This window comes from Salvelinus fontinalis, unplaced genomic scaffold, assembly GCF_029448725.1.
Source record: "Salvelinus fontinalis isolate EN_2023a unplaced genomic scaffold, ASM2944872v1 scaffold_0030, whole genome shotgun sequence".
NCBI lineage: Eukaryota > Metazoa > Chordata > Actinopteri > Salmoniformes > Salmonidae > Salvelinus > Salvelinus fontinalis.
The window spans coordinates 580,093-604,167 of NW_026600239.1; the positions used below are offsets into that span (position 1 = coordinate 580,093).

Consider the following 24,075-nt stretch of genomic DNA (forward strand, 5'->3'; position numbering starts at 1 on the left):
AGTGCTACGGGGCGATAGTCGTTTAGCTCAGTTACCTTAGCTTTCTTGGGAACAGGAACAATGGTGGCCCTCTTGAAGCATGTGGGAACAGCAGAATGGGATAAGGTTTAATTGAATATGTCTGTAAACACACCAGCCAGCTGGTCTGCGCATGCTCTGAGGACGCGGCTGGGGATGCCGTCTGGGCCTGCAGCCTTGCGAGGGTTAACACGTTTAAATGTTTTACTCACGTTGGCCGCGGTGAAGGAGAGTCCGCAGGTTTTGGTAGCGGGCCGTGTCAGTGGCACTGTATTGTCCTCAAAGTTAGCAAAAAAGTTATTTAGCCTGTCTGGGAGCAAGACATCCTGGTCCGCGATTGGGCTGGTTTTCTTTTTGTAATCCGTGATTGGCCGTAGACCCTGCCACATACGTCTCATGTCTGAGCCGTTGAATTGTGACTCTACTTTGTCTCTATACTGACGCTTAGCTTGTTAGCTCTGTACTGACGCTTAGCACAACCAGGTGGACTGGGGACAGCAAGGAGTCATCAGATCAGATAGTCCTGAGGCATGGTCCTGGGGCTCAGGTCCTCTGAGAGAAGAGAGAAAGGGAGACCTCACTAATGCTCTTGTGGCTGAATGGAAGCAAGTCCCCACAGCAATGTTCCATCATCTAGTGGAAAGCCTTCCCAGAATAGTGGAGGCTGTTATAGCAGCAAAGGGGGACCAACTCCATATTAATGACTTCCCAGAGTAGTGGAGGCTGTTATAGCAGCAAAGGGGGGACCAACTCCATATTAATGACTTCCCAGAAAAGTGGAGGCTGTTGTAGCAGCAAAGGGGGACCAACTCCATATTAATGACTTCCCAGAATAGTGGAGGCTGTTATAGCAGCAAAGGGGGACCATCTCCATATTAATGCCCATGATTTTGGAATGAGATGTTCAATGAGCAGGTGTCCACATACTTTTGGTCATGTAGTGTATAAATCTCATGATTCAATGATTATTTAATTATCACTATCTTTATTTTATTTTTATACCAGATGAACGACAAGGAGAGCTGAGTAAGTAGTCTGTCTGTCTGTCTGTCTGTCTGTCTGTCTGTCTGTCTGTCTGTCTGTCTGTCTGTGTATTTATTTATTTTTGACAAGTTGAGTGAATATATTTCCCTCCCCCCTAGATGAACTCAATAAAAACCTGACTGGACAGCTGGCTAAGTGTTGTCTCTGTGTTTACTATATTCATGTCATTTTCAACATTACCAACATTATCAAAGGAAATTGAGGAAATTACCCATAATACATCATGTTTTATCTACTGTCTACAGAGGAGGTCAGAATAGAGAGGATGTAGTCTGTCTTCATGTTCTATTACCCATAATACATCATGTTTTATCTACTGTCTACAGAGGAGGTCAGAATAGAGAGGATGTAGTCTGTCTTCATGTTCTATTACCCATAATACATCATGTTTTATCTACTGTCTATAGAGGAGGTCAGAATAGAGAGGAGGTAGTCTGTCTTCATGTTCTATTACCCATAATACATCATGTTTTATCTACTGTCTACAGAGGAGGTCAGAATAGAGAGGATGTAGTCTGTCTTCATGTTCTAGTACCCATAATACATCATGTTTTATCTACTGTCTACAGAGGTCAGAATAGAGAGGATGTAGTCTGTCTTCATGTTCTAGTACCCATAATGCATCATGTTTTATCTACTGTCTACAGAGGAGGTCAGAATAGAGAGGATGTAGTCTGTCTTCATGTTCTAGTACCCATAATGCATCATGTTTTATCTACTGTCTACAGAGGAGGTCAGAATAGAGAGGATGTAGTCTGTCTTCATGTTCTATTACCCATAATGCATCATGTTTTATCTACTGTCTACAGAGGAGGTCAGAATAGAGAGGATGTAGTCTGTCTTCATGTTCTATTACCCATAATACATCATGTTTTATCTACTGTCTACAGAGGAGGTCAGAATAGAGAGGATGTAGTCTGTCTTCATGTTCTAGTACCCATAATGCATCATGTTTTATCTACTGTCTACAGAGGAGGTCAGAATAGAGAGGATGTAGTCTGTCTTCATGTTCTAGTACCCATAATACATCATGTTTTATCTACTGTCTACAGAGGTCAGAATAGAGAGGATGTAGTCTGTCTTCATGTTCTAGTACCCATAATACATCATGTTTTATCTACTGTCTACAGAGGAGGTCAGAATAGAGAGGATGTAGTCTTTCTTCATGTTCTAGTACCCATAATGCATCATGTTTTATCTACTGTCTACAGAGGAGGTCAGAATAGAGAGGATGTAGTCTGTCTTCATGTTCTAGTACCCATAATGCATCATGTTTTATCTACTGTCTATAGAGGAGGTCAGAATAGAGAGGATGTAGTCTGTCTTCATGTTCTAGTACCCATAATGCATCATGTTTTATCTACTGTCTACAGAGGAGGTCAGAATAGAGAGGATGTAGTCTGTCTTCATGTTCTAGTACCCATAATGCATCATGTTTTATCTACTGTCTACAGAGGAGGTCAGAATAGAGAGGATGTAGTCTGTCTTCATGTTCTAGTACCCATAATGCATCATGTTTTATCTACTGTCTACAGAGGAGGTCAGAATAGAGAGGATGTAGTCTGTCTTCATGTTCTAGTACCCATAATACATCATGTTTTATCTACTGTCTACAGAGGAGGTCAGAATAGAGAGGATGTAGTCTGTCTTCATGTTCTAGTACCCATAATACATCATGTTTTATCTACTGTCTACAGAGGAGGTAGTCTGTCTTCATGTTCTAGTACCCATAATGCATCATGTTTTATCTACTGTCTACAGAGGAGGTCAGAATAGAGAGGATGTAGTCTGTCTTCATGTTCTACTACCCAAAATGCGTCATGTTTTTATCTTCTGTCTTCTGTCTACAGAGAAGGTTATAAAACAGAGAGGTGAGTTGTGTGTTTGAAAGTCTGTCTTTCTCCAACTTCATGATCTAGTTCCCATAATACGCATCTGATGTTTTTAGCTTCTCCGTCTTAAGAGATTGTTGCACAAGTGAAAAAATATGTACAGTCGTGGCCAAACGTTTTGAGAATGACACAAATATTAATTTTCACAAAGTCTGCTGCCTCAGTTTGTATGATGGCAATTTGCATATACTCCAGAATGTTATGAAGAGTGATCAGATGAATTGCAATTAATTGCAAAGTCCCTCTTTGCCATGCAAATGAACTGAATCCCATAAAAACATGTCCACTGCATTTCAGCCCTGCCACAAAAGGACCAGCTGACATGTCAGTGATTCTCTCGTTAACACAGGTGTGAGTGTTGACGAGGACAAGGCTGGAGATCACTTTGTCATGCTGATTGAGTTCAAATAACAGACTGGAAGCTTCAAAAGGAGGGTGGTGCTTGGAATCATTGTTCTTCTTCTGTCAACCATGGTTACCTGCAAGGGAACACATGCTGTCATTATTGCTTTGTACAAAAAGGACTTCACAGGCAAGGATATTGCTGCCAGTAAGATTGCACCTAAATCAACCATTTATTGGATCATCGAGAACTTCAAGGAGAGCGGTTAAATTGTTGTGAAGAAGGCTTCAGGGCGCCCAAGAAAGTCCAGCAAGCGCCAGGACCGTCTCCTAAAGTTGATTCAGCTGCGGGATCGGGCACCACCAGTACCGAGCTTGCTCAGGAATGGCAGCAGGCAGGTGTGAGTCCATCTGCACGCACAGTGAGGCGAAGACTTTTGGAGGATGGCCTGGTGTCAAGAAGGGCAGCAAAGAAGCCACTTCTCTCCAGGAAAAACATCAGGGACAGACTGATATTCTGCAAAAGGTACAGGGATTGGACTGCTGAGGACTGGGGTAAAGTCATTTTCTCTGATGAATCCCCTTTCCAATTGTTTGGGGCATCCGGAAAAAAGCTTGTCCGGAGAAGACAAGGTGAGCGCTACCATCAGTCCTGTGTCATGCCAACAGTAAAGCATCCTGAGACCATTCATGTGTGGGGTTGCTTCTCTGCTAAGGGAGTGGGCTCACTCACAATTTTGCCTAAGAACACAGCCATGAATAAAGAATGGTACCAACACATCCTCCGAGAGCAACTTCTCCCAACCATCCAGGAATAGTTTGGTGACGAACAATGCCTTTTCCAGCATGATGGAGCACCTTGCCATAAGGCAAAAGTAAGTTGCTTGGTATAACTAAGTGGCTCGGGGAACATAACATTGATATTTTGGGTCCATGGCCAGGAAACTCCCCAGAACTTAATCCCATTGTGAATCAAATCAAATCAAATCAAGGTTATTTTATATAGCCCTTCGTACATCAGCTAATATCTCGAAGTGCTGTACAGAAACCCAGCCTAAAACCCCAAACAGCAAGCAATGCAGGTGTAGAAGCACGGTGGCTAGGAAAAACTCCATAGAAAGGCCAAAACCTAGGAAGAAACCTAGAGAGGAACCAGGCTATGAGGGGTGGCAAGTCCTCTTCTGGCTGTGCCGGGTGGAGATTATAACAGAACTATGCCAAGATGTTCAAAATATTCATAAGTGACAAGCATGGTCAAATAATAATCAGGAATAAATATCAGTTGGCTTTTCATAGCCGATCATTAAGAGTTGAAAACAGCAGGTCTGGGACAGGTAGGGGTTCCATAACCGCAGGCAGAACAGCTGAAACTGGAATAGCAGCAAGGCCAGGCGGACTGGGGACAGCAAGGAGTCATCATGCCCGGTTTGCCGTGACGTATGGTCCTAGGGCTCAGGTTCTCAGAGAGAAAGAGAGAACGAGAGAATTAGAGAGAGCATACTTAAATTCACACAGGACACTGGATAAGATAGGAGAAGTACTCCAGGTATAACCAACTGACCCTAGCCCCCTGACACATAAACTACTGCAGCATAAATACTGGAGGCTGAGACAGGAGGGGTCAGGAGACACTGTGGCCCCATCAGAAGAAACCCCCGGACAGGGAACTTGTGGTCAATCCTCAAGAGGCGGGGGGACAAACAAAACCCCACAAATTCTGACAAACTCCAAGCAGTGATTATGCAAGAATGGGCTGCCATCAGTCAGGATGGGGCCCAGAAGTTAATTGACAGCATACCAGGATGGATTGCAGAGGTCTTGAAAAAGAAGGGTCAACACTGCAAATATTGACTCTTTGCATCAACTTCATGTAATTGTCAATAAAAGCCTTTGACACTTATGAAATGCTTGTAATTATACTTCAGAATTCCTTAGTAACATCTGACAAAAATATATAAAGACACTGAAGCAGCAAACTTTGTGGAAAAAAGTGGACTACAGGAAAAGGAGGATCGAGCACATCCCCATTCTTATCGACGGGGTTGTAGTGGAGCAGGTTGAGAGCTTCAAGTTCCTTGGGTGTCCACATCACCAACAAACCAACATGGTCCAAACACACCAAGACAGTCGTGAAGAGGACACGACAAAGACAATTCCCTCTCAGGAAAAGATTTGGCATGGGTCCTCAGATCCTCAAAAAGTTCTACAGCTGCAACATCGAGAGCATCCTGACCGGTTGCATCACTGGCTGGTATTGCAACTGCTCAGCATCCGACCGCAAGGCACTACAGAGGGTAGTGCGTACAGCCCAGTACATCACTGGGGCTAAGCTGCCTGCCATCCAGGACCTCTACACCAGCGGTGTCAGAGGAAGGCCCTAAAAATTGTCAAAGACCCCAGCCACCCCAGTCACAGACTGTTCTCTCTACTACCGCATGGCAAGCGGTACCGGAGTGCCAAGTCTAGGACAAAAAGGCTTCTCAACAGTTTTTACCGCCAAGCCATAAGACTCCTGAACAGGTAACCAAATGGCTACCCGGACTATTTGCATTGTGTGTCCCCCCCGCCAACCCCTCTTTTACGCTGCTGCTACTCTCTGTTCATCATATATGCATAGTCACTTTAACCATACCTACATGTACATACTACCTCAATCAGCCTGACTAACCGGTGTCTGTATGTAGCCTCGCTACTGTTATTTTCAAATGTCTTTTTACTGTTGTTTTATTTCTATACCTACCTATTACCTTTATTTTCGCACTATTGGTTAGAGCCTGTAAATAAGCATTTCACTGCATTACACCGGTTGTATTCGGCACACGTTTTGATTTGAAATGAATATTTTCTCAAAACTTTTGGCCACAACTGTATGTCCTGTCTGTGTGTCTGTCTGTCTGTCTGCCTGTCTGTCTGTCTGTCTGTCTGTCTGTCTGTCTGTCTGTCTGTCTGTCTGTCTGTCTGTCTGTGTTCCTGTCTGTCTGTCTGTGTCCCTATCTGTCTGTCTGTCTGTTTATTCCTGTCTGCCTGTGTTCCTGTCTGTCTGTGTACTGTGTGTCTCTGTCTATGTCTGTCTGTTTGTCTTTCTATGTGTCTGTCTGTCTGTCTGTCTTTCTATGTGTCTGTCTGTCTGTGTACCTGTCTTGTCTGTCTGTTTTGGTGGCAAGATGAGTGAATATATTTCTCCCCCTAGATGATCTTCAAAACCTGTCTAGACAGCTGGGTAAGTGTTGTCTCTGTGTTTACTATATGCATGTAGTCTGTCTTCATGTTCTAGTACCCATAATACATCATGTTTTATCTACTGTCTATAGAGGAGGTCAGAATAGAGAGGATGTAGTCTGTCTTCATGTTCTAGTACCCATAATACATCATGTTTTATCTACTGTCTACAGAGGAGGTCAGAATAGAGAGGATGTAGTCTGTCTTCATGTTCTAGTACCCATAATACATCATGTTTTATCTACTGTCTATAGAGGAGGTCAGAATAGAGAGGATGTAGTCTGTCTTCATGTTCTAGTACCCATAATACATCATGTTTTATCTACTGTCTACAGAGGAGGTCAGAATAGAGAGGATGTAGTCTGTCTTCATGTTCTAGTACCCATAATGCATCATGTTTTATCTACTGTCTACAGAGGAGGTCAGAATAGAGAGGATGTAGTCTGTCTTCATGTTCTAGTACCCATAATGCATCATGTTTTATCTACTGTCTACAGAGGAGGTCAGAATAGAGAGGATGTAGTCTGTCTTCATGTTCTAGTACCCATAATACATCATGTTTTATCTACTGTCTACAGAGGAGGTCAGAATAGAGAGGATGTAGTCTGTCTTCATGTTCTAGTACCCATAATACATCATGTTTTATCTTCTGTCTACAGACAAGGTCATAAGAGAGAGGGGTGAGTTGCATAACTGCATGTATTTCATTGATTTAAGTGAAAAGACTTTCCTTTAAAGATATGTCCACTATATATTATACTGATTAACTACACTATATATTACACTGATTAACTACACTATATATTACACTGATTAACTACACTATATATTACACTGATTAACTACACTATATATTACACTATATATTACACTGGTTAACTACACTATATATTATACTATATATTACACTGTATATTACACTGATTAACTACACTATATATTACACTGATTAACTACACTATATATTACACTGTATATTACACTGATTAACTACACTATATATTACACTGATTAACTACACTATATATTACACTGTATATTACACTGGTTAACGACACTATATATTACACTGATTAACTACACTATATATTACACTGATTAACTACACTATATATTACACTGATTAACTACACTATATATTACACTGATTAACTACACTGTATATTACACTGATTAACTACACTATATATTACACTGGTTAACTACACTATATATTACACAGATTAAGTACACTATATATTACACTGATTAACTACACTATATATTACACTGATTAACTACACTATATATTACACTGATTAACTACACTATATATTACACTGGTTAACTACACTATACATTACACTGATTAACTACACTATATATTACACTATATATTACACTGATTAACTACACTGGTCAACTACACTATATATTATACTGATTAACTACACTGTATATACAAAAGTATGTGGACAACTTTAAATTAGTAAATTCTATTTCAGCCACACCTGTTGCTGACTGGTTTATAAAATCAAGCACACAGCCATGCAATCTCCATAGACAAACATTGTCAGTAGAATGGCCTTACTGAAGAGCTCAGTGACTTTCAACGTGGCACTGTCTTAGGATGCCACCTTTCCAACAAGTCAGTTTGTCAAGTTTCTGCCCTGCTAGAGCTGCCGCGGTCAAGTGTAAGTGCTGTTATTGTGGAGTGGAAACATCTAGGAGCAAAAATGTCTCAGCCGTTTAGTGGTAGGCCACAGAAGCTCACAGAATGGGACCGCCAAGTGTTGAAAGGCATAAAAATCGTCTGTCCTCGTTTGCAACACTCAGTACTGAGTTCCAAACTGCCTCTGGATGCAACGTCAACACAATAACTGTTTGTCTGGAGCTTCATGAAATGGGTTTCCGTGGCCGAGCAGCCGCACACAAGCCTAAGATCACCATGCTCAATGCCAAGCGTCGGATGGAGTAGTGTAAAGCTCACCGCCATTGGACTCTGGACTAGTGGAAATACGTTCTCAGGAGTGATGAATCACGCTTCACCATCTGGCAGTCTGACAGATGAATCTGGGTTTGGTGGATGCCAGAAGAACACTACCTGCCCCAATGCATACTTCCAACTGTAAAGTTTGGTGGATGAGGAATAATGGTCTGGGGCTGTTTTTCATGGTTTGGGCCCCTTAGTTCCAGTGAAGAGAAATCTTTGTGTCAACAGTTTGGGGAAGGCCCTTTCCTGTTTTAGTATGACAATGTCCCTGTGCACAAAGCGAGGTCAATACAGAAATGGTTTGTCGAGATTGGTATGGAAGAACTTGACTGGCTTGCACAGAGCCCTGACCTCAACCCCATTGAACACCTTTGGGATGAATTGGAACGGCGACTGCGAGCCAGGCCTAATCGCTCAGCATCAATCGATCAATCAAATGTATTTATTAAGCCCATTTTACATCAGCCGATGTCACAAAGTTCTGTACAGAAACCCAGCCTAAAACCCCAAACAGCAAGCAATGCAGGTGTAGAAGCACGGTGGCTAGGAAAAACTCCCTAGAAAGGCCAAAACCTAGGAAGAAACCTAGAGAGGAACTAGGCTATGAGGGGTGGCCAGTCCTCTTCTGGCTGTGCCGGGTGGAGATTATAACAGAACATGGCCAAGATGTTCAAATGTTCATAAATGACCAGCATGGTCAAATAATAATAATCACAGTAGTTGTCGAGGGTGCAGCAAGTCAGCACCTCAGGAGTAAATGTCAGTTGGCTTTTCATAGCCGATCATTAAGAGTATCTCTACCGCTCCTGCTGTCTCTAGAGAGTTGAAAACAGCAGGTCTGGGACAAAGTAGCTTAAAACTTACTACCCTCTCCACTACTGTCCCGTCGATGTGGATAGGGGGGTGCTCCCTCTGCTGTTTCCTGAAGTCCACGATCATCTCTTTTATTTTGCTGACGTTGAGTGAGAGGTTATTTTCCTGACACCACACTCCGAGGGCCCTCACCTCCTCCCTGTAGGCCGTCTTGTCGTTGTTGGTAATCAAGCCTACCACTGTAGTGTCGTCTGCAAACTTGATGATGGGTTGGAGGCGTGAGCGTTAAGCAAATTGGAGTGGGTCTAGGGTGTCAGGTAGGGTGGAGGTGATATGGTCCTTGACTAGTCTCTCAAAGCACTTCATGATGACAGAGGTGAGTGCTACGGGGCGATAGTCGTTTAGCTCAGTTACCTTAGCTTTCTTGGGAACAGGAACAATGGTGGCCCTCTTGAAGCATGTGGGAACAGCAGAATGGGATAAGGTTTGATTGAATATGTCCGTAAACACACCAGCCAGCTGGTCTGCACATGCTCTGAGGACGCAGCTGTTGATGCCGTCTGGGCTGGCAGCCTTGCGAGGGTTAACACGTTTAAATGTTTGACTCACGTTGGCCGCGGTGAAGGAGAGTCCGCAGGTTTTGGTAGCGGGCCGTGTCGGTGGCACTGTATTGTCCTCAAAGCGAGCAAAGAAGTTGTTTAGTCTGTCTGGGAGCAAGACATCCTGGTCCGCGACGGGGCTGGTTTTCTTTTTGTAATCCGTGATTGACCGTAGACCCTGCCACATACGTCTCGTGTCTGAGCCGTTGAATTGCGACTCTACTTTGTCTCTATACTGACGCTTAGCTTGTTAGCTCTATACTGACGCTTAGCACAACCAGGTGGACTGGGGACAGCAAGGAGTCATCAGGCCAGATAGTCCTGAGGCGTGGTCCTAGGGCTCAGGTCCTCTGAGAGAAGAGAGAGAGGGAGACCTCACTAATGCTCTTGTGGCTGAATGGAAGCAAGTCCCCACAGCAATGTTCCATCATCTAGTGGAAAGCCTTCCCAGAATAGTGGAGGCTGTTATAGCAGCAAAGGGGGACCAACTCCATATTAATGACTTCCCAGAGTAGTGGAGGCTGTTATAGCAGCAAAGGGGGGACCAACTCCATATTAATGACTTCCCAGGAAAGTGGAGGCTGTTGTAGCAGCAAAGGGGGACCAACTCCATATTAATGACTTCCCAGAATAGTGGAGGCTGTTATAGCAGCAAAGGGGGACCATCTCCATATTAATGCCCATGATTTTGGAATGAGATGTTCAATGAGCAGGTGTCCACATACTTTTGGTCATGTAGTGTATAAATCTCATGATTCAATGATTATTTAATTATCACTATCTCACTATCTTTATTTAATTTTTACACCAGATGGACTACAAGGAGACCTGAGTAAGTAGTGTGTCTGTGTCTTTGTCTTCATGTTCTAGTACCCATAATACATCATGTTTTATCTACTGTCTACAGAGGTCAGAATAGAGAGAATGTAGTCTGTCTTCATGTTCTAGTACCCATAATGCATCATGTTTTATCTACTGTCTACAGAGGAGGTCAGAATAGAGAGGATGTAGTCTGTCTTCATGTTCTAGTACCCATAATACATCATGTTTTATCTACTGTCTACAGAGGAGGTCAGAATAGAGAGAATGTAGTCTGTCTTCATGTTCTAGTACCCATAATACATCATGTTTTATCTACTGTCTATAGAGGAGGTCAGAATAGAGAGGATGTAGTCTGTCTTCATGTTCTAGTACCCATAATACATCATGTTTTATCTACTGTCTACAGAGGAGGTCAGAATAGAGAGGATGTAGTCTGTCTTCATGTTCTAGTACCCATAATACATCATGTTTTATCTTCTCTGTCTACAGAGGAGGTCAGAAAAGAGAACGGTAAGTTGTGTCTACTGCTGTAACTACACTATATATTACACTGATTAACTACACTATATATTACACTGGTTAACTACACTATATATTATACTGATTAACTACACTATATATTACACTGATTAACTACACTATATATTACACTGATTAACTACACTATATATTATACTGATTAACTACACTATATATTACACTGATTAACTACACTATATATTACACTGATTAACTACACTATATATTACACTGATTAACTACACTATATATTACACTGATTAACTACACTATATATTACACTGATTAACTACACTATATATTACACTGATTAACTACACTATATATTACACTATATATTACACTGATTAACTACACTATATATTACACTGATTAACTACACTATATATTACACTGATTAACTACACTATATATTACACTATATATTACACTGATTAACTACACTATATATTACACTGATTAACTACACTATATATTACACTGATTAACTACACAATATATTACACTGATTAACTACACTATATATTACACTATATATTACACTGATTAACTACACTATATATTATACTATATATTACACTGATTAACTACACTATATATTACACTGATTAACTACACTATATATTACACTATATATTACACTGATTAACTACACTATATATTACACTGATTAACTACACTATATATTACACTGATTAACTACACGATATATTACACTGATTAACTACACTATATATTATACTATATATTACACTGATTAACTACACTATATATTACACTGATTAACTACACTATATATTACACTGATTAACTACACTATATATTACACTGATTAACTACACTATATATTACACTATATATTACACTGATTAACTACACTATATATTACACTGATTAACTACACTATATATTACACTATATATTACACTGATTAACTACACTATATATTACACTGATTAACTACACTATATATTACACTGATTAACTACACTATATATTACACTGATTAACTACACTATATATTACACTGGTTAACTACACTATATATTACACTGATTAACTACACTATATATACAAAAGTATGTGGACAACTCTTTAAAATAGTAGATTCTATTTCAGCCACACCCGTTGCTGACAGGTGTATAAAATCAAGCACACAGCCATGCAATCTCCATAGACAAACCTTGTCAGTAGAATTGCCTTACTGAAGAGCTCAGTGACTTTCAACGTGGCACTGTCTTAGGATGCCACCTTTCCTATAAGTCAGTTTGTCAAGTTTCTGCCCTGCTAGAGCTGCCGCGGTCAAGTGTAAGTGCTGTTATTGTGGAGTGGAAACATCTAGGAGCAAAAAATGTCTCAGCCGTTTAGTGGTAGGCCACAGAAGCTCACAGAATGGGACCGCCAAGTATTGAAGGGCGTAAAAATCGTCTGTCCTCGGTTGCAACACTCACTACAGAGTTCCAAACTGCCTCTGGAAGCAACATCAGCACAAGAACTGTTTGTCTGGAGCTTCATGAAATGGGTTTCCATGGCCGAGCAGCATGATCAATGACCAGTAGGGTCAAATAATAATAATCACAGTAGTTGTCGAGGGTGCAACAGGTCAGCACCTCAGGAGTAAATGTCAGTTTGCTTTTCATAGCCGATCATTCAGAGTTTCTCTACCGCTACTGCTGTCTCTAGAGAGTTGAAACCAGCAGGTCGGGGACAGGTAGCTTAAAACTTTCCACCTTCTCCACTACTGTCCCGTTGATGTGGATAGGGGGGTGCTCCCTCTGCTGTTTCCTGAAGTCCACGATCATCTCTTTTATTTTGCTGACGTTGAGTGAGAGGTTATTTTCCTGACACCACACTCCGAGGGCCCTCACCTCCTCCCTGTAGGCCGTCTCGTCGTTGTTGGTAATCAAGTCTACCGCTGTAGTGTCGTCTGCAAACTTGATGATTGAGTTGGAGGCGTGAGCGTTAAGCAAACTGAAGTGGGTCTAGGGTGTCAGGTAGGGTGAAGGTGATGTGATCCTTAACTAGTCTCTCAAAGCACTTCATGATGAATGAGGTGAGTGCTACGGGGCGGTAGTCGTTTATCTCAGTTAGCTTTCTTGGGAGCAGGAACAATGGTGGCCCTCTTGAAGCATGTTGGAACAGCAGACTGGGATAAGGATTGATTGAATATGTCCGTAAACACTCCAGCCAGCTGGTCTGCACATGCTCTGAGGACACGGCTGGGGATGCCTCCTGGGCCTGCAGCCTTGCGAGGGTTAACACGTTTAAATGTTTTACTCACGTTGGCCGCGGTGAAGGAGAGTCCGCAGGTTTTGGTAGCGGGCCGTGTCGGTGGCACTGTATTGTCCTCAAACGAGCCAAAAAGTTATTTAGTCTTTCTGGGAGCAAGACATCCTGGTCCGCGACGGGGCTGGTTTTCTTTTTGTAATCCATGATTGACCGTAGACCCTGTCACATACCTCTCGTGTCTGAGCCATTGAATTGCGACTCAACTTTGTCTCTATACTGACGCTTAGCACAACCAGGTGGACTGGGGACAGCAAGGAGTCATCAGGCCAGATAGTCCTGATGCATGGTCCAATGGCCCAGGTCCTCTGAGAGAAGAGAGAGAGGGAGACCTCACTAATGCTCTTGTGGCTGATTGGAAGCAAGTCCCCACAGCAATGTTCCATCATCTAGTGGAAAGCCTTCCCAGAATAGTGGAGGCTGTTATAGCAGCAAAGGGGGACCAACTCCATATTAAAGCCTTCCCAGAATAGTGGAGGCTGTTATAGCAGCAAAGGGGGACCAACTCCATATTAATGCCCATGATTTTGGAATGAGATGCTCAATGAGCAGGTGTCCACATACTTTTGGTCATGTAGTGTATAAATCTCATGATTCAATGATGATTTAATTATCACTATCTCACTATCTGTATTTATTTTTTTACACCAGGTGAACTCAAAGAAGAACTGAGTAAGTAGTGTGTCTGTCTGTCTGTCTGTCTGTCTATGTACCTGTCTGTCTGTCTGTCTATGTGTGTGTCTGTCTACATTGTCATGTTAAGGTTTCTATATTATATAGTAAGTAGTGTGTCTGTCTGTCTGTCTGTCTGTCTATGTACCTGTCTGTCTGTCTGTCTATGTGTGTGTCTGTCTACATTGTCATGTTAAGGTTTCTATATTATATAGTAAGTAGTGTGTCTGTCTGTCTGTCTGTCTGTCTATGTACCTGTCTGTCTGTCTGTCTATGTGTGTGTCTGTCTACATTGTCATGTTAAGGTTTCTATATTATATAGTAAGTAGTGTGCCTGTCTGTGTTTTTAACTCACCAACATGTGTTCTGTCTATCTGTTCTTGTTATATCCATCTGTTATATTATATACAATTGATGGTCAGTTTATTATATCCATCTATCTATCTGTTATATCTATTCTATCTGTTATATGTATTCTATCTATCTGTTATATCTATTCTATGTATTCTATCTGACTGTCTGTTCTTGTCCTCAGGGAGAGCTAAAGAGACCATCCAATCCCTCTCCACCTCTCCAGGAGGTCAACAGGAAACACAGACTCCTTCCCAAAGTAATCAGTCTTTATGATTCTAATGTTTCTAGAATTACTGGTCATCAGTATCTCTCTGTCTTGTCCGTTTATTATCTCTCTCTGTCTGGTCAGTTTATTATCTCTCTCTCTGTCTGGTCAGTTTATTATCTCTCTCTCTGTCTGGTCAGTTTATTATCTCTCTCTCTGTCTGGTCAGTTTATTATCTCTCTCTGTCTGGTCAGTTTATTATCTCTCTCTCTGTCTGGTCAGTTTATTATCTATCTCTGTCTGGTCGGTTTATTATCTCTCTCTGTCTGGTCAGTTTATTATCTCTCTCTGTCTGGTCAGTTTATTTTCTCTCTCTGTCTGGTCAGTTTATTATCTCTCTCTCTGTCTGGTCAGTTTATTATCTCTCTCTCTGTCTGGTCAGTTTATTATCTATCTCTCTCTGTCTGGTCAGTTTATTATCTCTCTCTCTGTCTGGTCAGTTTATTATCTCTCTCTGTCTGGTCAGTTTATTATCTCTCTCTTTCTGTCTGGTCAGTTTATTATCTCTCTCTGTCTGGTCAGTTTATTATCTCTCTCTCTCTGTCTGGTCAGTTTATTATCTCTCTCTGCCTGGTCAGTTTATTATCTCTCTCTCTCTGTCTGGTCAGTTTATTATCTCTCTCTCTCTGTCCTGTCAGTTTATTATCTCTCTCTCTGCCTGGTCAGTTTATTATCTCTCTCTGTCTGGTCAGTTTATTATCTCTCTCTCTGTCTGGTCACTTTATTATCCCTCTCTCTGTCTGGTCAGTTTATTATCTCTCTCTGTCTGGTCAGTTTATTATCTCTCTCTCTGTCTGGTCAGTTTATTATCTCTCTCTCTGTCTGGTCAGTTTGTTATCTCTCTCTCTGTCTGGTCAGTTTATCTCTCTCTCTGTCTGGTCAGTTTATTATCTCTCTCTCTGTCTGGTCAGTTTATTATCTCTCTCTGTCTGGTCAGTTTATTATCTCTCTCTGTCTGGTCAGTTTATTATCTCTCTGTCTGGTCAGTTTATTATCTCTCTCTCTGTCTGGTCAGTTTATTATCTCTCTCTGTCTGGTCAGTTTATTATCTCTCTCTCTGTCTGGTCAGTTTATTATCTCTCTCTCTGTCTGGTCAGTTTATTATCTCTGTCTGTCTGGTCAGTGTATTATCTCTCTCTGTCTGGTCAGTTTATTATCTCTGTCTGTCTGGTCAGTTTGTTATCTCTCTCTCTGTCTGGTCAGTTTATTATCTCTCTCTCTGTCTGGTCAGTTTATTATCTCTCTCTCTGTCTGGTCAGTTTATTATCTCTCTCTCTGTCTGGTCAGTTTATTATCTCTCTCTCTGTCTGGTCAGTTTATTATCTCTCTCTGTCTGGTCAGTTTATTATCTCTCTCTGTCTGGTCAGTTTTTTATCTCTCTCTGTCTGGTCAGTTTTTTATCTCTGTCTGTCTGGTCAGTTTATTATCTCTCTCTGTCTGGTCAGTTTATTATCTCTCTCTCTGTCTGGTCAGTTTATTATCTCTCTCTCTGTCTGGTCAGTTTATTATCTCTCTCTCTGTCTGGTCAGTTTATTATCTCTCTCTCTGTCTGGTCAGTTTATTATCTCTCTCTGTCTGGTCAGTTTATTATCTCTCTCTCTGTCTGGTCAGTTTATTATCTCTCTCTCTGTCTGGTCAGTTTATTATCTCTCTCTCTCTGTCTGGTCAGTTTATTATCTCTGTCTGTCTGGTCAGTTTATTATCTCTCTCTGTCTGGTCAGTTTATTATCTCTGTCTGTCTGGTCAGTTTATTATCTCTCTCTGTCTGGTCAGTTTATTATCTCTCTCTGTCTGGTCAGTTTATTATCTCTGTCTGTCTGGTCAGTTTATTATCTCTCTCTGTCTGGTCAGTTTATTATCTCTCTCTGTCTGGTCAGTTTATTATATCTCTCTCTGTCTGGTCAGTTTATTATCTCTCTCTCTGTCCTGTCAGTTTATTATCTCTCTCTCTGTCCTGTCAGTTTATTATCTCTGTCTGTCTGGTCAGTTTATTATCTCTCTCTCTGTCCTGTCAGTTTATTATCTCTCTCTCTGTCCTGTCAGTTTATTATCTCTGTCTGTCTGGTCAGTTTATTATCTCTCTCTCTGTCTGGTCAGTTTATTATCTCTCTCTGTCTGGTCAGTTTATTATCTCTGTCTGTCTGGTCAGTTTATTATCTCTCTCTGTCTGGTCAGTTTATTATCTCTCTCTGTCTGGTCAGTTTATTATATCTCTCTCTCTGTCTGGTCAGTTTATTATCTCTCTCTCTGTCTGGTCAGTTTATTATCTCTCTCTCTCTGTCTGGTCAGTTTATTATCTCTCTCTCTGTCTGGTCAGTTTATTATCTCTCTCTCTGTCTGGTCAGTTTATTATATCTCTCTCTCTGTCTGGTCAGTTTATTATCTCTCTCTCTGTCTGGTCAGTTTATTATCTCTCTCTCTGTCTGGTCAGTTTATTATCTCTGTCTGTCTGGTCAGTTTGTTATCTCTCTCTCTGTCTGGTCAGTTTATTATCTCTCTCTCTGTCTGGTCAGTTTATTATCTCTCTCTCTGTCTGGTCAGTTTATTATCTCTCTCTCTGTCTGGTCAGTTTATTATCTCTCTCTCTGTCTGGTCAGTTTATTATCTCTCTCTGTCTGGTCAGTTTATTATCTCTCTCTGTCTGGTCAGTTTTTTATCTCTCTCTGTCTGGTCAGTTTTTTATCTCTCTCTGTCTGGTCAGTTTATTATCTCTCTCTGTCTGGTCAGTTTATTATCTCTCTCTCTGTCTGGTCAGTTTATTATCTCTCTCTCTGTCTGGTCAGTTTATTATCTCTCTCTCTGTCTGGTCAGTTTATTATCTCTCTCTCTGTCTGGTCAGTTTATTATCTCTGTCTGTCTGGTCAGTTTATTATCTTTCTCTGTCTGGTCAGTTTATTATCTCTGTCTGTCTGGTCAGTTTATTATCTCTCTCTGTCTGGTCAGTTTATTATCTCTCTCTGTCTGGTCAGTTTATTATCTCTGTCTGTCTGGTCAGTTTATTATCTCTCTCTGTCTGGTCAGTTTATTATCTCTCTCTGTCTGGTCAGTTTATTATATCTCTCTCTGTCTGGTCAGTTTATTATCTCTCTCTCTGTCCTGTCAGTTTATTATCTCTCTCTCTGTCCTGTCAGTTTATTATCTCTGTCTGTCTGGTCAGTTTATTATCTCTCTCTCTGTCCTGTCAGTTTATTATCTCTCTCTCTGTCCTGTCAGTTTATTATCTCTGTCTGTCTGGTCAGTTTATTATCTCTCTCTCTGTCTGGTCAGTTTATTATCTCTCTCTGTCTGGTCAGTTTATTATCTCTGTCTGTCTGGTCAGTTTATTATCTCTCTCTCTCTGTCTGGTCAGTTTATTATCTCTCTCTGTCTGGTCAGTTTATTATCTCTCTCTGTCTGGTCAGTTTATTATCTCTGTCTGTCTGGTCAGTTTATTATCTCTCTCTGTCTGGTCAGTTTATTATCTCTCTCTGTCTGGTCAGTTTATTATCTCTGTCTGTCTGGTCAGTTTATTATCTCTCTCTGTCTGGTCAGTTTATTATCTCTCTCTGTCTGGTCAGTTTATTATATCTCTCTCTGTCTGGTCAGTTTATTATCTCTCTCTCTGTCCTGTCAGTTTATTATCTCTCTCTCTGTCCTGTCAGTTTATTATCTCTGTCTGTCTGGTCAGTTTATTATCTCTCTCTCTGTCCTGTCAGTTTATTATCTCTCTCTCTGTCCTGTCAGTTTATTATCTCTCTCTCTGTCCTGTCAGTTTATTATCTCTGTCTGTCTGGTCAGTTTATTATCTCTCTCTCTGTCTGGTCAGTTTATTATCTCTCTCTGTCTGGTCAGTTTATTATCTCTGTCTGTCTGGTCAGTTTATTATCTCTCTCTGTCTGGTCAGTTTATTATCTCTCTCTGTCTGGTCAGTTTATTATCTCTCTCTGTCTGGTCAGTTTATTATATCTCTCTCTCTGTCTGGTCAGTTTATTATCTCTCTCTCTGTCTGGTCAGTTTATTATCTCTCTCTCTCTGTCTGGTCAGTTTATTATCTCTCTCTCTGTCTGGTCAGTTTATTATCTCTCTCTCTGTCTGGTCAGTTTATTATATCTCTCTCTCTGTCTGGTCAGTTTATTATCTCTCTCTCTGTCTGGTCAGTTTATTATCTCTCTCTCTGTCTGGTCAGTTTATTATCTCTCTCTCTGTCTGGTCAGTTTATTATCTCTCTCTGTCTGGTCAGTTTATTATCTCTCTCTGTCTGGTCAGTTTATTATCTCTCTCTGTCTGGTCAGTTTATTATCTCTCTGTCTGGTCAGTTTATTATCTCTCTGTCTGGTCAGTTTATTATCTCTCTCTCTGTCTGGTCAGTTTATTATCTCTCTCTGTCTGGTCAGTTTATTATATCTCTCTCTGTCTGGTCAGTTTATTATATCTCTCTCTGTCTGGTCAGTTTATTATCTCTGTCTGTCTGGTCAGTTTATTATCTCTGTCTGTCTGGTCAGTTTATTATCTCTCTCTGTCTGGTCAGTTTATTATCTCTCTCTCTGTCTGGTCAGTTTATGATCTCTCTCTCTGTCTGGTCAGTTTATTATCTCTCTCTCTGTCTGGTCAGTTTATTATCTCTCTCTCTGTCTGGTCAGTTTATTATCTCGCTCTCTGTCTGGTCAGTTTATTATCTCGCTCTGTCTGGTCAGTTTATTATCTCTGTCTGTCTGGTCAGTTTATTATCTCTGTCTGTCTGGTCAGTTTATTATCTCTGTCTGTCTGGTCAGTTTATTATCTCTCTCTCTGTCTGGTCAGTTTATTATCTCTCTCTGTCTGGTCAGTTTATTATCTCTGTCTGTCTGGTCAGTTTATTATCTCTCTCTCTGTCCGGTCAGTTTATTATCTCTCTCTGTCTGGTCAGTTTATTATCTCTCTCTGTCTGGTCAGTTTATTATCTCTCTCTGTCTGGTCAGTTTATTATCTCTCTCTGTCTGGTCAGTTTATTATCTCTCTCTCTGTCTGGTCAGTTTATTATCTCTGTCTGTCTGGTCAGTTTATTATCTCTGTCTGTTCTGATGTTCCTTTCTATCTTTAATAGAGTCTGAGAGGAATGAAGGGATGGAGATGAAGACTTTACCAGGGAGGAAGTCTGCTTCTGAGGAGGAGTCTTTACCAGGGAGGAAGTCTGCTCCTGGTATAGGGAGGAAGTCTGCTCCTGGTTCAGGGAGGAAGTCTGCTCCTGAGGAGGAGTCTTTACCAGGGAGGAAGTCTGCTCCTGGTTCAGGGAGGAAGTCTGCTCCTGAGGAGGAGTCTTTACCAGGGAGGAAGTCTGCTCCTGGTTCAGGGAGGAAGTCTGCTCCTGAGGAGGAGTCTTTACCAGGGAGGAAGTCTGCTCCTGAGGAGGAGATGAAGTCTTTACCAGGGAGGAAGTCTGCTCCTGAGGAGGAGATGAAGTCTTTACCAGGGAGGAAGTCTGCTCCTGAGGAGGAGATGAAGTCTTTACCAGGGAGGAAGTCTGCTCCTGAGGAGGAGTCTTTACCAGGGAGGAAGTCTGCTCCTGAGGAGGAGTCTTTACCAGGGAGGAAGTCTGCTCCTGAGGAGGAGTCTTTACCAGGGAGGAAGTCTGCTCCTGAGGAGGAGTCTTTACCAGGGAGGAAGTCTGCTCCTGAGGAGGAGTCTTTACCAGGGAGGAAGTCTGCTCCTGAGAAGGAGTCTTTACTGAAGGATGATCTGGATGAGCTGGAGAGGGGAGGAAGAGTTACTACAGAATTTAACTCTATGCTATAGGGTTACTATAGAGACCTGTCCCACCTAACAATGCTGTGTTACTATAGAGAGACTATAACTATAGAGAGACTATAACTTTCTATAGAGACCTGTCCCACCTAACAAAGCTGAGTTTCTGAGTATATAACTGAGTGATATGAATCTTGGTAAGACAAAGTCATTTGATAAACGTGTTAGTCAGTACTCTATAATCCACTTCCAGTAGTTAGTTCTCTACTTTTTGAAGTTTTACTAACCATGTTTGTATTATGGGTTTATATCCATTTCCTGGTTATTCTATATATGTTTTCCCCATAAACAATGTCTTTCTAATCCCCCTCAGGAATTGATAGAGTTGAATGGAATGATGGACTAATGTCTCCTGTTAGAATCTGTTACAGACCCTCTTACGTCTAGTACCTGATAATCAGGTATATCAACCAGACCACAGGACTAATGTCTCATGGTAGAATCTCTTACACACGGTTTCCATGGTATCAAATACATCAAACATGTGGTTTCCATGGTTTCCATGTTTGATGCCGTTCCATTGGCTCCGTTCCAGCCGTTATAATGAGCCGTCGTCCCCTCAGCAGCCTCCTGTGAACAAGACTGATAAAACCATTTGTTTATTTTTGTTTTAGCTTCCTGTCAGCTTCTATCGTAGCTTCAACTTGTCAGCTTCTATCGTAGCTTCAACCTGTCAGCTTCTATCGTAGCTTCAACCTGTCAGCTTCTATCGTAGCTTCAACCTGTCAGCTTCTATCGTAGCTTCAACATTTCAGCTTCTATTGTAGCTTCAACATGTCAATGTGACAGTTTTTTATTTGACGTTGTGAAGTGTTTTTTATTATTCACCTTGAGAATATAGTTATTGAAATCCTTGCTAAAGATTAGCAATAATAAATAAATAAACTGCTGACCTATTGTATGCTCAAATTAAATTGTAAATTATATTATTTTAAAATAATATAATTGCTCAGAGAGATATATTTGTTTGTAATGTATTTTGTTGTAAAAAGTTAGGGGTCAAAATGATTGACGGCCCAAAATCTACAGGAGTGTGATGATGTCATTGTTATGAATATAGAACCAGATACTGACCTTCTGACTAGTTTATTAGACTCTTTAGGGGGGTCAATCATTTAGAAAATAAATACTACTCGTTAAACAAAATATTTTAATCAGGTCAATCGTATTAATATAAAATAATATAATTGACACGTTGTTGAGCATATGATAGAGCTCAGTATTTGAATTATTTATTTATTCAGTCATTATCTTTATCAAGGGTGTCAATAATTCCAGACCCACTGTATATTATACAGTCATTATTATCTTTATCAAGGGTGTCAATAATTCCAGACCCACTGTATATTATACAGTCATTATTATCTTTATCAAGGGTGTCAATAATTCCAGACCCACTGTATATTATATATTGATCATGTATTTACAATTGAATGGTATTTTCCATGTATTGTTGATTTCTTGATTTTAATAAACTAGGACATCATTGTGTGAGAACGTGACTCCAGTGTAATATTTTAACATTATTGAATGTTACTAGGTAGTGTTACTGTTTCCTTGGTAACCTGTGGTAGAGACATTGTCCTCCAGGTAACAGGTCTTGTTTTAATAAACGAGGACATCATTGTGTGATATTTTAACATTATTGAGTGTTGCTATACGTACCATAGGTCATCAGTCTGTTATATAGAGCTATGGAGACAGGTCATCAGTCTGTTATATAGAGCTATGGAGACAGGTCATCAGCCTGTTATATAGAGCTATGGAGACAGGTCATCAGGAGACAGGTCATCAGTCTGTTATATAGAGCTATGGAGACAGGTCATCAGTCTGTTATATAGAGCTATGGAGACAGGTCATCAGTCTGTTATATAGAGCTATGGAGACAGGTCATCAGGAGACAGGTCATCAGTCTGTTATATAGAGCTATGGAGACAGGTCATCAGTCTGTTATATAGAGCTATGGAGACAGGTCATCAGGAGACAGGTCATCAGTCTGTTATATAGAGCTATGGAGACAGGTCATCAGTCTGTTATATAGAGCTATGGAGACAGGTCATCAGTCTGTTATATAGAGCTTGTTATATAGAGCTATGGAGACAGGTCATCAGTCTGTTATATAGAGCTATGGAGACAGGTCATCAGTCTGTTATATAGAGCTATGGAGACAGGTCATCAGTCTGTTATATAGAGCTATGGAGACAGGTCATCAGTCTGTTATATAGAGCTATGGAGACAGGTCATCAGGAGACAGGTCATCAGTCTGTTATATAGAGCTATGGAGACAGGTCATCAGTCTGTTATATGGAGCTATGGAGACAGGTCATCAGTCTGTTATATAGAGCTATGGAGACAGGTCATCAGTCTGTTATATGGAGCTATGGAGACAGGTCATCAGTCTGTTATATATAGCTATGGAGACAGGTCATCAGTCTGTTATATAGCGCTATGGAGACAGGTCATCAGCCTGTTATATAGCGCTATGGAGACAGGTCATCAATCTGTTATATAGAGCTATGGAGACAGGTCATCAGTCTGTTATATAGAGCTATGGAGACAGGTCATCAGTCTGTTATATAGAGCTATGGAGACAGGTCATCAGCCTGTTATATAGAGCTATGGAGACAGGTCATCAGCCTGTTATATAGCGCAATGGAGACAGGTCATCAGTCTGTTATATAGAGCTATGGAGACAGGTCATCAGTCTGTTATATAGAGCTATGGAGACAGGGCATCAGTCTGTTATATAGAGCTATGGAGACAGGTCATCAGTCTGTTATATAGAGCTATGGAGACAGGTCATCAATCTGTTATATAGAGCTATGGAGACAGGTCATCAGTCTGTTATATAGAGCTATGGAGACAGGTCATCAGGAGACAGGTCATCAGTCTGTTATATAGAGCTATGGAGACAGGTCATCAGTCTGTTATATAGAGCTTGTTATATAGAGCTATGGAGACAGGTCATCAGTCTGTTATATAGAGCTATGGAGACAGGTCATCAGTCTGTTATATAGAGCTATGGAGACAGGTCATCAGTCTGTTATATAGAGCTATGGAGACAGGTCATCAGGAGACAGGTCATCAGTCTGTTATATAGAGCTATGGAGACAGGTCATCAGTCTGTTATATAGAGCTATGGAGACAGGTCATCAGTCTGTTATATAGAGCTATGGAGACAGGTCATCAGCCTGTTATATAGAGCTATGGAGACAGGTCATCAGGAGACAGGTCATCAGTCTGTTATATAGAGCTATGGAGACAGGTCATCAGTCTGTTATATAGAGCTATGGAGACAGGTCATCAGTCTGTTATATAGAGCTATGGAGACAGGTCATCAGGAGACAGGTCATCAATCTGTTATATAGAGCTATGGAGACAGGTCATCAGTCTGTTATATAGAGCTATGGAGACAGGTCATCAGGAGACAGGTCATCAGTCTGTTATATAGAGCTATGGAGACAGGTCATCAGTCTGTTATATAGAGCTTGTTATATA

The 24,075-nt window shown here is 41.0% G+C and overlaps 1 protein-coding gene across 1 annotated transcript; it reads left to right on the plus strand.

Annotated features, from left to right (window-relative positions):
• The first annotated feature begins 11,210 nt into the window (after positions 1-11,210).
• Positions 11,211-21,904, plus strand: LOC129842288 (nematocyst expressed protein 3-like). The gene is made up of 4 exons (XM_055910773.1): positions 11,211-11,231; positions 14,178-14,198; positions 14,734-14,808; positions 19,880-21,904. Exon 4 carries the CDS (start codon positions 19,900-19,902, stop codon positions 20,566-20,568), a length of 669 nt encoding a protein of 222 aa, XP_055766748.1. The 5' UTR covers positions 11,211-11,231; positions 14,178-14,198; positions 14,734-14,808; positions 19,880-19,899; the 3' UTR covers positions 20,569-21,904.
• The last annotated feature ends 2,171 nt before the right edge of the window (positions 21,905-24,075 follow it).